The sequence below is a fragment of the Rana temporaria genome, chromosome 2 (genome assembly GCF_905171775.1).
Source record: "Rana temporaria chromosome 2, aRanTem1.1, whole genome shotgun sequence".
NCBI lineage: Eukaryota > Metazoa > Chordata > Amphibia > Anura > Ranidae > Rana > Rana temporaria.
The window spans coordinates 12,683,895-12,697,560 of record NC_053490.1 but is presented as its reverse complement, the minus strand read 5'-3'; the positions used below and the strand labels follow the sequence as shown (position 1 = coordinate 12,697,560).

At 47.0% G+C, this 13,666-nt stretch overlaps 1 protein-coding gene across 1 annotated transcript; it reads right to left on the bottom strand.

Annotated features, from left to right (window-relative positions):
* Window positions 1–12,079: 12,079 nt before the first annotated feature.
* LOC120928476 (olfactory receptor 1-like) lies at window positions 12,080–13,132 on the bottom strand. Its single transcript, XM_040339572.1, has one exon. It carries the CDS (start codon window positions 13,130–13,132, stop codon window positions 12,128–12,130), a length of 1,005 nt encoding a protein of 334 aa, XP_040195506.1. The 3' UTR covers window positions 12,080–12,127.
* Window positions 13,133–13,666: the final 534 nt, after the last annotated feature.

Here is a 13,666-nt window from a genome sequence, read left to right as displayed (position 1 = left end):
TGTTATCGCCGAGCGGGTGCATACACTTTCTGTGTGCACCCGCACGTCTTTGAGCTAGTTCCGACGTCACTCGAAAAACAGGAAGTGACGTCGGCACTCTGGAGCTCAGTGCGTCCCGCTGTAACGGGTAAGCTGAGCTATTTCTTCCTCTTCCACTCACCCTAACTGTATTACAACACTGCAGCAGCAACAGCATCGGCGGCCAGAACACCACCCTACATGAATGTTATTTTTTTATGTAATAGCAACACCCCCCCCCCCCCCCCGCTTATTACAAGTTTTCTTTTTTTTTATATCTAATAATCGGCTTATTGATTTTTTTTATATATGTACTATTCGGCGGCCGGCAAACAAACCACCCCCCACCCCCCGCTTATTAAAAAAAATATGTTTTTGCATGCAATATTTGGCGACTGGCATCCACCCTCCCCCCCACCCCCGCTTAATCCAATTTTGTTTTAATATTTAATATTAAGCGAAAATAACGCCAGGCACCACCACTTTAATCACTGGGCCAGATTCAAGAAGCACTTGCGCCCGTGCAACCATAGGTTGCGCGGCGCAAGTGCTTACTTGCTCCGGTGTAACGAGTGCTCCTGATTCAGGAACCTCGTTACACCGACTGCAGCCTAGGATGTGACAGACATAAGCCTCCTTATGACTTCATATCTCAGGCTGCATTCTTGCGTTGGCCGCTAGGGGGCGCGGCCATTGTGATCGGCGTATAGTATGCAAATTGCATACTACCACCGATTCACAAAAGTTGCGCGGGCCCTGCGCACGCAAGGTACGGAGTTTCCGTACGGCGACTTTAGCGTAAGGTTGCTCCTGCTGTAGCAGGGGCAACCAATGCTAAAGTATAGCCGCCCTTCCCGCTCGTGAAATTTAAATTTCACGTTGTTTACGTAAGTGATTCGTGAATGGCGCTGGACGCCATTCACGTTCACTTAGAAGCAAATGACGTCCTTGCGACGTCATTTGCCGCAATGCACGTCGGGAAAGTTTCCCGACGGAGCATGCGCTGTTCGCTCGGCGCGGGAGCGCGCCTAATTTAAATGATTCCCGCCCCCGGCGGGATCATTTACATTAGGCAGCCTTACGCCCGGCTATTTAGCATATCGCCCGCGCAATTTACGAAGCTACTGCTCCGTGAATCGCGGGCATTTCAAAATATTTGCGTGGGCGCAGAGCAAACATCGTTGCACTTTGCCCACGCAAATATTGCACGGATCTACCTGAATCTGGCCCAATGTTTTTGTTTTATATTTAATATTATTAAAGCGGTCCTCCACCCTAAAGTGGAGTCCCGCTGATCGGAACCCTCCCCCCCTCCGGTGTCACATTTGACACCTTTCAGGGGGGAGGGGGGTGCAGACACCTGTCTAAAGACAGGTATTTGCACCCACTTCCGGCCACACGCTACGGGCGAAAGACGGGCATTCCGTCACATCCCGTCTGTCGCCCGTTGTGTGCTGGGAACACTCGGCTCCCAGCACACAGCGTGTGAGCCAATCGGCGGGCGCAGCGCGACTCGCGCATGCGCCGTAGGGAACCGGGCAGTGAAGCCGCAGCGCTTCACTTCCTGGTTCCCTCACCGTGGATGGAGGGGGGAGCAGCAGGGTGACGAGCGATCGGCTCATCCTCTGCTGCGATCACCGCTGGACTCCAGGACAGGTAAGTGTCCTTATATTAAAAGTCAGCAGCTGCAGTATTTGTAGCTGCTAGCTTTTAATATATTGTTTTAGTGGCACATCCGCTTTAACAGTTTATTTTTTTATATTTAATTTAATTTAGCACTCCATCCCCCCCCACCACGCTTATTAACAAAATCTCAGCTATTATAAAAAACTTTTTTTATACTTCATTTACCCACTTATTACCAACATTTCTTTTCTATGTAAAAATTGATTACAGCACAAATAGCGGCCGTCAACACCACCCCCACAGTTATTAAAAAAAAAACTTTTTTTATACTTAATGTGCGGGGAAAATATCGGCCGTCAACACCAAACCACCCCCCCGCTTGCAAATTGTCCTGCGACTTCCCGGGACTGGAAAGTTGCAGGATAAGTCGGACCCAATGATTTCCAATGAGAACTGTCCCTGCATTACTTTTGTCCCACTTTGATGTGACTTGAGGTCCATAGACCTCCAGAATACATAGGCATTGTCGCTGCAAAATCGCAGCAAAAAATTGTGGCAGAATCTTGCGACTTTCAGGCTAACGCAGTCTGAAAGTTGCACAATTCTACCGTAATTTTGATGTGACTTAAAGCAATGCCTGTGTATTCTGGAGGTCTATGGAACTCAAGTTGCATCAAAGTGGGACCAAAGGAATGCAGGCACTACCTTGAAGTCGCTGTGACTTGAAGTCGCACAGATATGAACAGTTCTCATTGGAAATCATGGGGTACGACTTGTCATGCAACTTTGAAGTCCCAAGTCGCAGGACAAGTAATGCAGTATGTCCGCAGTCTCTGGTAATCTTGTGCAGTATGTCTGCAGTCTCTGGTAATTTCGTGCAGTATGGTAATCTCTGATAATCTTGTGCAGTCTCTGGTAATCTCGTGCAGTATGTCCGCAGTCTCTGGTAATCTTGTGCAGTATGTCGACAGTCTCTGGTAATCTTGTGCAGTATGTCCGCAGTCTCTGGTAATCTTGTGCAGTATGTCCGCAGTCTCTGGTAATCTTGTGCAGTATGTCGACAGTCTCTGGTAATCTTGTGCAGTATGTCCGCAGTCTCTGGTAATCTTGTGCAGTATGTCCGCAGTCTCTGGTAATCTTGTGCAGTATGTCGACAGTCTCTGGTAATCTTGTGCAGTATGTCCGCAGTCTCTGGTAATCTTGTGCAGTATGTCTGCAGTCTCTGGTAATTTCGTGCAGTATGGTAATCTCTGATAATCTTGTGCAGTCTCTGGTAATCTCGTGCAGTATGTCCGCATTCTCTGGTAATCTTGTGCAGTATGTCGACAGTCTCTGGTAATCTTGTGCAGTATGTCCGCAGTCTCTGGTAATCTTGTGCAGTATGTCCGCAGTCACTGGTAATCTCGTGCAGTATGGTAATCTCTGATAATCTTGTGCAGTCTCTGGTAATCTCGTGCAGTATGTCCGCAGTCTCTGGTAATCTTGTGCAGTATGTCGACAGTCTCTGGTAATCTTGTGCAGTATGTCCGCAGTCTCTGGTAATCTTGTGCAGTATGTCCGCAGTCACTGGTAATCTCGTGCAGTAGGGTAATCTCTGATAATCTTGTGCAGTCTCTGGTAATCTCGTGCAGTATGTCCACAGTCTCTGGTAATCTTGTGCAGTATGTCCACAGTCTCTGGTAATCTTGTGCAGTATGTCCGCAGTCTCTGGTAATCTTGTGCAGTATGTCCGCAGTCACTGGTAATCTTGTGCAGTATGTCCGCAGTCACTGGTAATCTCGTGCAGTATGGTAATCTCTGATAATCTTGTGCAGTCTCTGGTAATCTCGTGCAGTATGTCCGCAGTCTCTGGTAATCTTGTGCAGTATGTCGACAGTCTCTGGTAATCTTGTGCAGTATGTCCGCAGTCTCTGGTAATCTTGTGCAGTATGTCCACAGTCACTGGTAATCTTGTGCAGTATGTCCGCAGTCTCTGATAATCTCATGCAGTATGTCCGCAGTCTCTAGTAATCTCCTGCCCATTTCGAGTCCTTCATTACTAACAGTGTCATTTTTTACTTTGTTTGCACCGATCTGTAAGGCTGCGCTATATACCATGATTTGTGATGCTGGGGCTGTATACTCTGTGCTGTGATGCTGAGCTGTATACTCCTGACACTATGAGTGGAAGCAAGTGGAATACAGGGGACGGAGTGGGTGGATTATATAAGGGGTGTGGCTTATGTGAAGTGGGAGGGGCCACATGTGGAAGGGCGGGGTCTTGCGCCCCCCCATCCTAAAACTTCACCAGCCGCCACTGCTCTGGAGTTGTGCCAAAGGTTATCAATCCTTATCAGTGTATATTGCCCAGAAATACAGATAGTGGGCCAGATTCACGTAGAATTGCCTATCTTTAGGCAGGCGTAGCATATCTCATATACGCTATGCCGCCGTAACTTTGAGAGGCAAGTCCCGTATTTAGAAAGAACTTGCGCCTGAAGTTACGGTGGCGTAGCATATATGGGCCGGCGTAAGCCCGCCTAATTCAAAATAGGCTGGTAGGGGGCATGTTGTATGCTAATTAATCGTGACCCCACGTAATTGACGCTCCTAACGAACGGCGCATGCACCGTCCGTGAAAGTATCCAAGTGCGCATGCTCTAAATTACGCCGCAAATAGTCAATGCTTTAGAAGTGAACGTAACTTACGCACAGCCCTATTCGCGTACGACTTACGCAAACGATGCAAAATTCTACGCTGTCCCGACGTCCATACTTAACATTGGCTACGCCTCATATATCAGGGGTAACTTTACACTGGAAAAAGCCTTACGTAAACTACGTAAATCAATGCGCCGGGCGCACGTACGTTTCTGAATCGGCATCTCTAGCTCATTTGCATATTCTATGCGTAAATCTACGGAAGCGCCCCTAGTGGCCAGCGTAAATATGCACTCCAAGATACGACGGCGTAGGAGACTTACGCCGCTCGTATCTAGGCAACAGTGAGGCGTATCTGATTCTATGAATCAGCCGCAGAGATGCGACGCCTCACACTCAGAGATACGCCGACGTAACTCCTTTCTGAATCCGGGCCAGTGTATATAGCTCAGCAATACAGATATTGTAAGTAGCCCAGCAATATAGATAGGCCCAGATTCAGAAAGGAGTTACGTCGGGGTATCTCCAGATACGCCGTCGTAACTCTGAGTGTGAGGCGTCGCATCTCTGCGGCTGATTCATAGAATCAGATGCGCCTCACTATTGCCAAGATACGAGTGGCGTAAGTCTCCTACGCCGTCGTATGTTGGAGTGCATATTTACGCTGGGCGCTAGGGGCGCCTCCGTAGATTTACACATAGAATATGCAAATGAGCTAGATACGCCGATTCAGAAACGTACGTGCGCCCGGCACATTGATTTACGTTGTTTACGTAAGGCTTTTTCCGGCGTAAAGTTACCCCTGCTATATGAGGCGTAGCCAATGTTAAGTATGGACGTTGGGACAGCGTAGAATTTTGCGTCGTTTACGTAATTCGTACGCGAATAGGGCTGTGCGTAAGTTACGTTCACGTCTAAAGCATTGACTATTTGCGGCGTAATTTGGAGCATGCGCACTGGGATACTTTCACGGACGGTGCATGCGCCGTTCGTTAGGAGCGTCAATTACGTGGGGTCACGATTAATTAGCATACAACACGCCCCCTACCAGCCTATTTTGAATTAGGCGGGCTTACGCTGGCCCATATACGCTACGCCGCCGTAACTTCGGGGCGCAAGTTCTTTCTGAATACAGGACTTGCCTCTCAAAGTTACGGCGGCGTAGCGTATATGAGATACGCTACGCCCGCCTAAAGATAGGCAATTCTACGTGAATCTGGCCCATAGTGTATCTATCCCAGCAATACAGATAGTGGGCCAGATTCACAAAGAGATACGACGGTGTATCTACAGATCCCCCATCGTATCTCTGATTTTTACTGGTCCTATCTATGCGCCTGATTCATAGAATCAGATACGCATAGATAGGGCTGAGATCTGACAGTGTCACACTGTGTTACACTGTCGGATCTTTTTTTGGATTTAAAAATGGCGCCGGGGGCGTTCCCGCTGATTTACACTGAATAATATGTAAATCAGCGAGATACGCGAAATTCACTAACGTACGCGGACCCGACGCTGTGTTCTTACGTCGTTTCCGTAGCGCGGTACCCGTCGTAAAAGCAGGGGTAAGTATTGTTAAGTATGGCCGTCGTTCCCGCGTCGATTTGTATTTTTTTTACGTAGTTTCCGTAAGTCGTTCTCGAATACGGAACTACGTAGTTTGCGTACGCATCGAAACCACTGACGTCCTAGCGACGTCAGTGGGAGCAATGCACGCCGGGAAATTCCCCGGACGGCGCATGCGTATTTAAATCGGCGCGGGAGCGCGCCTGATTTAAATAGTACACTCCCCCAGCCGCGGAATTAGAATTCCGCCGGGGGAGTTAGGATCCGCCGTCGCAAGTTTGGAGGTAAGTGTGTTGTGAATTTGACACTTTCCTCACAAACTTGCGAGGGCGGATCTTAAAACACATAGGTTACACGGATCTAAAGATCCGCTAACCTTTGTGAATCTGGCCCAGTGTGTTTTGCTTCAATAGAAAACACCCCCGCCCACCCCCGCCATAGGAATCCATGAACCCGGCATCCTAAATGGGACCGGGTGCTTGGATAGGGAGGTGGCGGCAGGTATAGGGGGGGCATTGCCGCCACTACATTTGACCATGAGAATGAATAGGCCAAGAACATTCGACTAGTGCCCCAATTACCTCCCTGTATCATTATTGCATGTCGTCTTAAATATTTTCACAAAGATCCTTGCCTTCAGGTTGTTGAAGTACATCCCTACACCCAGACCAGTCAGTCAGGTTTTACCCCAGATATTACACTACACAACCACTAAACTGTTATCCAGTGAACTCTTAACATTCAATCCTAGGAGAAAAAATGGCTTAGGAGCATTTGACCAGTGGCGGCTGGTGAAGTTTTAGGATAGGGGGCGCCAGAGTCTGCATCTCCCACTGAGGGGGGTGGCGTTGGTTTTCCGCCCCCCCCCCCAATTATTGAGCACCAGCTGCCACTGCTACTGACAGGTAAATGAAAATAAACAGCTGGGAGGTTAGCCCACCCAAAAAACTCCTCCCACAAGCTTTAACCAGACACTAATAGAAGTCGTAAGACTGCTATATACTGCTGATGAGAAACGGTATTTACCAGTTCATATTTACTAAAATAATTGCATTTCCATGTTCTGTGTACTGTGGGGGACCTGATATAGTGAATGCAGGGTCCTTTGTTTAGTAACACTTTAAAGCGGAGCTCCACCCTAAAGTGGAACTCGCGCTGATCGGAACCCGCCCCCCCCTCCGGTGTCACATTTGACATCTTTCAGGGGGGAGGGGGGTGCAGATACCTGTCTAAAGATGGATGGCGGGGGGAGCAGCAGAGAGACGAGCGATCGCTCATCCTCTGCTGCGGACGGCGCTGGACTCCAGGACAGGTAAGTGTCCTTATATTAAAAGTCAGCAGCTGCAGTATTTGTAGCTGCTGGCTTTTAATATTTTTTTTTAATGGCACATTCGCTTTAAGCAGGAACCCTAATGCAAAAATCAAGAAAAAAAAAGTCTAATGCCCTACACACAATGGATTTTTTCATCAGATATCCGATGAAGCTGACTTTCATCAGTCTTGCCTACACACCATCGGTTAAAAATCCGATCGTGTCCAACGCGGTGACGTAAAACACAATGACGTGCTGAGAAAAATGAAGTTCAATGCTTCCGAGCATGCTTCGACTTGATTCTGAGTATGCGTGGATTTTTGAACGATGGGTTTCCCCACAGATGTTTGTTTTTTTCTATCGTTTTTTTAACCACACAAAAATTTTAAAACAGGTTTTATTTTTTTTCACCGATGGGAAAAAAAACTGATGGGGCCCACACACGATCGGTTTGTCTGATGAAACCGGTCCATCGGTTCGTTTTCACCAGACAATCCGATCGTGTGTACAGGGCTTAAGAGTACCCTCAAAATCCATGCCAAACCCTAATTCAATCATCCAACCTGAGTGACTGGTTGATGATGTCAAGGGCCTCTTTCCCACAACCCTGGTCCGGTGCTAGTAGGGGTGTGCAGATGGAGGGCTTATTGGAATCTGGCAAATAAGGCCCCCCCATATGAATTAGTAAAAAGTATATAATACACCTCATTCACAAACAAAAATGAATGCACCATAGAAATAAACACACCCAAGCGTTTGACAAGTCCTTTATTAAAAAGAAAAATGGCCCACAATGTATCCATCCTCAATCACATTGTTCAGCAATGCAGGTCCATGTCAATCACGAAGAATAATGCCCTCTGAAAGAAAATCATCTGAATTCACCAAGACACATCTGACTCAGTCACTTCCTTCACAGTGAATGACATCTCAGGGTCCCCACGATGAAGAAAACAAAGGGACTGGGGTCACCCGGTGACATCATAGACATTCAGGGTGGGGGGCTTCATGTCCCCCCCCTTTGCTGGCCACCCAGGCTGCATGCTCAGCCTGTTTTTTACTTGAGGCTCCTCCTTAAAATCCATATCAGACTCCAGGGATCTGTTTTTTTTTTAACACAAAGGCCCAGATTCTCATACATTAGCGTTGCTCCTGGGCAGCGTAATGTATGAGCTCTACGTTTCACCGCCGCAGGTCTACAGGTTTAAATCCTGATTCTCAGAACACTTACCTGTAAACTTGCGGCGGTGTAGCGTTAGATTGCTCGGCGCAAGCCCGCCCAATTCAAATGGGGCGGGCACCATTTAAATTAGGCGCGCTCCCGCGCCGAGCGTACTGCGCATGCTCCGTCGGGTAAATTACCCGACGTGCATTGCGCTAAATGACGTCGCCCCGACGTCATTTGCCTAGATGTATACGTAAATGGCGTCCAGCGCCATTCACGGACGTCTTACGCAAACAACGTAATTTTTATTCAATTCGACGCGGGAACGACGGCCATAGTTAACATTGGTTGTGCCTGCTAATTAGCAGGGGCAACCTTACGCGTCGGGTACGCTACGCAAACGACGTTAATTCGCTGCATCGACCTCGCGTATGTTCGGGAATCGCCGTACTTACCTAATTTGCATAGACGACGGGGAAAAGCGACGATGCGACACCTAGCGGCGGGAAAAAAAATTACTTTTAAGATCTGACAGCGTAACAGCCTTACGCTTGTCAGATCTAATGGGTACCTATGCGAAACTGATTCTAAGAATCAGTCGCATAGATACCCGGGGCCAGATGAGGTGTTACGACGGCGCTAATGGTGTTGCGCCGTCATAACGCCTTCGAGAATCTGGGCCAATGTCCATTGTTTGTTTACATTCACTTTAAGGATATAGTTTAAATATAAAGGGCCAGATCCACGAATCGTTTACGCTGGCGTATCTATTGATACGCCGCGTAATTTCTAGTTTGCTCCGGCGTATCTTTGTTTTGTATCCACAAAACAAGATACGCCTGAAGCTGGGCTAGATCCGACTGGCGTACGTCTTATTTACGCTGGCCGCTAGGTGGCGTTTCCGTCGATTTCCTTGTTGAGTATGCAAATTAGCTAGATACGGCGATCCACGGACGTATGTCCGGCCGGCGCATTTTTTTACGTCGTTTCCATAAGGCTTTTTTTGGCGTATAGTTACCCCTGCTATATGAGGCGTATCCTATGTTAAGTATGGACGTCGTTCCCGCGTCGAATTTTGAAAATTTTACGTCGTTTGCGTAAGTCGTTCGCGAATAGGGCTTTGCGTAGAATGACGTTCACGTCGTAAGCATTGGCTTGTTGCGGGTTAATTTCGATTATGCGCACTGGGATACCCCCCACGGACGGCGCATGCGTCGTTCAGAAAAAACTTCATTTACGTCGGGTCAAGACGTATTACCATAAAACACGCCCCCATCTCATCTATTTGAATTGCGCACCCTTACGCCGACAGTTACACTACGCCGCCGTAACTTACGGCGCAAATTCTTTGAGAATACGGGAAATACGCTGTAAGTTACGGCGGCGTAGTGTAACTGAGATACACTACGCCGGCCGTAAAGAAGCACCGCGCTTCGTGGATCTGGCCCACTGTGTATTATACAAATATTTTATACAAGTTTTAAACCCGGGGAACCGCCTACTTTTTTAAAAAGTAATACTATAGCTTTGCTTTTGTTTTTTTCTAAAATAACAAACATGTCATACTTACCTGCTCTGTGCAGTGGTTTTGCACACAGCAACCCCCGATTCTCTTCTTTTTGGGTCCCTTGCCGGTGCTCCTGGCTCCCCTCCCTCGAGTAGTGCACCCAGAGAAAGCTGCTTGCCCTGGGGGCACCACTGTGTGCATGCTCCCGAGCCGCTGCTCTAGGCGGAACACTTAGAGCTGCAGCTCAGCTCCAACCCCACTCTCTCCTCATTGGCTCACTGGCCATGATTGACAGCAGTGGGAGCCAATGGGCTCCCACTGCTGTCTCAGGCAATGAGGAGGGAGAGTCCCCATCCAGCCAAGGCTATCATGAACATCGCTGCATCGGAGGGGCTCAGGTATGGATTGGTAAACAACCTTCAGCCTTTAGAACCACTTTAAATAAAGTTGGTAAAAAAGCCTCGTACACACGACCGTTTTTCTCGGCAAGAAAGCTTTTTGCCATGAAAACCGTGCGTGTGTATGCTTTCTCGTCGAGGAAACTGCTGGGAATCCCGACGAGAAAAATAGAGAACCTGCTCTCTATTTTCTCGTCGGGATTCACAGCAGAGTGTTTCCTGCCGAGAAAACCGTACGTCAGTATGCTTACCTGTCCCCAGGTAAACCCGTGCATGCTCGATGAGACTTTGACGCATTCGCGGTAGCATACAAGGGTAGTGTAGGGTGTAGCAAGACGGCGGCGACGTCACCACGTTCTTGCCATTCAAACGAACAGCGTTTTTTTTTTAATGCCCATCTGTATGCATGGCAAGCTTGCCAGGAATCCGTCAGGAAAACCAACGTTTTTTTTTTCCTGACAGGATTCCCAGCCGTGTGTACAGGGCTTCAGAGGGAAAACTGGAAAAGCAAATGAAGCTAAAAATGTTTATTTTGTAAATAGTCTCCGTTATCAATTTTGACAAATTGTCTATTTAGAGCCGGTTCACACACAGGCGGCATGACTTTGAGGGCGACTCGGCAAGGCGATCTCAAGACGACTTGAGAGGCAACTTCCAAAATGACTTCTGTGTTGAAGTCAATGCAAGTCGCCCCGGGTCACCCCCAAAGTCGTACCGGAACCTTTTTCTAAGTCGGAGCGACTTGCGTCGCTCCTATTAGAACGGTTCCATTGAATAGAGCGGACTGCGACTTGTCAGGCAGTTTAGTCGCCTGACAGGTCGCCCCTGTGTGAACCGGCTCTTAGGTGGCCTTGTTATATATCTTTCTTATATAACAGAATGTGCTGAAACTGGAGAAAACCAAAAAGAAAAGGAACATCTACTAGATGGTTGTGGAAATAAAGGGCCAGATCCACAGCCGCTGAGCGCAACTTAACTTTTCAGAGTTAAGTTACACTGCCGCAAATCTCCCAAGTTAGGTGCCGATCCACAAAGCACTTACCTGGAAATTTGCGGCGGTGTAACTTAACTCCGTCCGGCGCAAGGCGTTCCTAATACAAATGGGCGATTCCCATTTAAATTATGCACGCTCCCGCGCCAGACGTACTGCGCATGCTCCGTCGTGTAACTTACCCGACGTGCATTGCGCTAACTGACGTCGCTCCGACGTCATTTGCTTAGACGTTAAATGGCGTTCAGCGCCATTCACGAACGTCTTACGCAAACGACGTAGAGTTGAAAATTTCGACGGCCATACTTAATAGGGCTTAGTCAAATAGGACTCAGCCCTATTTTTACGCGGCGTAACTGGACGTAAACGGTGTAGATTTAGCGCGACGGGCCCGTTGGAATGTTCGTGGATCGCCGTAAGTGTTCATTTGCATATTCTAGGCCGGCCGCAATGGCCTCGCCACCTAGCGGCCGGCCTAGAATTGCATCCTTAAGATCCGACAGTGTAATTCAATTACACATGTCGGATTTTCTGCCTATCTATGGTAAACTGATTCTGTGGATCAGTTCCATAGATAGAAACAGGGATACGACGGCGTATCAGTAGATACGCCGGCGTATCCCTTTTGTGGATAACCCCCAAAGTCATCTGGAGGACTTTTGGTTCACTTTCAGGTTTCCCGTCCATTACATCATCATCCTTTCAATATGAACCCCCGGTCTTAAAATATGGCGTAGTTGACAGTTGACGGTCTCAAAACAGCCTTCTCAAGTTGAATTTTCTTCAGTGAAGACCACATCTTAAGAAAGCCAAAAAGAAAAGGAACTTCTACCAGATGGCTGTGGAAATAAAATCATCTGGAGGACTTTTACTTATGGTTCACTTTTAGGTTTGCTGTCCATTACATCATCATCCTTCCAATATCAACCCCCAGTCTTAAAGTAAGGCGTTTTTGACGCCATCCCATGTTAAATTTGCTGCGGAGAAGAACGCGTCTCAAGGTCTGTTTGATTTCTTTGGTCCGGAGGAAATAGATGATCGGATTGGCCATGTGAGGTACAAACGAGTACAGGAAAAGGAGGACAGTGTTCACATCGGATCTCATTGTGACAAAGGGGAGAACGCTTATAATGTAGACAAAGAGTCGAGGGGTGTAATACAAAGCGATGACCAGCAAATGGGTCACACAGGTGTAAAACGCTTTCTGGAGGTTCTCAGTGCGTGTCATTGAGATTACCGCTATAATTTTGATGTATGACATCAATATCAGCCCAAGCGGTATTAAGAGAACAATCATAGAGTTGACAAAAGCCACATTTCTTGAGCTGGATACATCAATACAAGCTGCCGCCACGTAGGCGGTGTGGCCACAGAACAAACTATTTACCCTGTAGGCACCACACAGGGTGAGTTGTGAGGCCAAAATGGTAGCAACTGTGTTTATAGAAGAGGACAAGATGATCCAGCAGAAGCCGCAGGAAATGGAGATTTTTTTATTGGTGATAATGGAGGTGTATCGCAGTGGATGGCAGATGGCCACATACCGATCTATGGCCATCAGCATCAACAGGAATGAATCCAGACTTCCAAAATAATGAACCAAAAAGATCTGGAATAGGCACATTTTCACGGGAATGGTGGAAGCTCCAAACCAATATATGGCAATAGCTTTAGGTAAAGTCACGGTGTCAAAGAGCAGGTCGGAGGCGGCAAGGTTGGCTATGATCAGGTACATGGGCTGACGTAAGTGTTCATTAAAAATTACCAAACCTATGACAGTGCCGTTGGCCGTCAGGGATATGATATAGGCAAAAAACATCATGGTAGATACCAAGCCATGAAATGCATCAGCCAGACCTGGAAATCCTACTAAGGTAATTTCCAAAACTGCGGTGTGATTAGACATTAAAAGGTCCTCCAACTAACAGGGAAAAAACAAAACAAGAAATATACATTAAAAGCTCAAATATAAAGAAACAGGTAGTAGTGATTACCCAAGCAGAATAATATATATATATATATATATATATATATATATATATATATATATATATATATATATATATATATATATACAGTATATATATATATATATATATATATATATATATATATATATACAGTATATATATACATACAGTTGCAATAAAAAGTATGTGAACCCTTTTGGAATGATATGGATTTCTGCACAAATTGGTTATAAAATGTGATCTGATCTTCATCTAGGAGATCGAAGATTTGCAGTCCAGGGACCTCGCCTGTGGAATGCACTACCAACCACCATCCGACTGGAGTCGGATCACTTGGCCTTCAGGAGAAAGATTAAAACCCATCTCTTCTGAGGTCAAGGGGTTCGTTACCCATGAAATGGATACAGCGCCCAGAGGCGATTCAGTTCGCATGTGTTGCGCTTTACAAATCTCTCACTCACTCACTCACT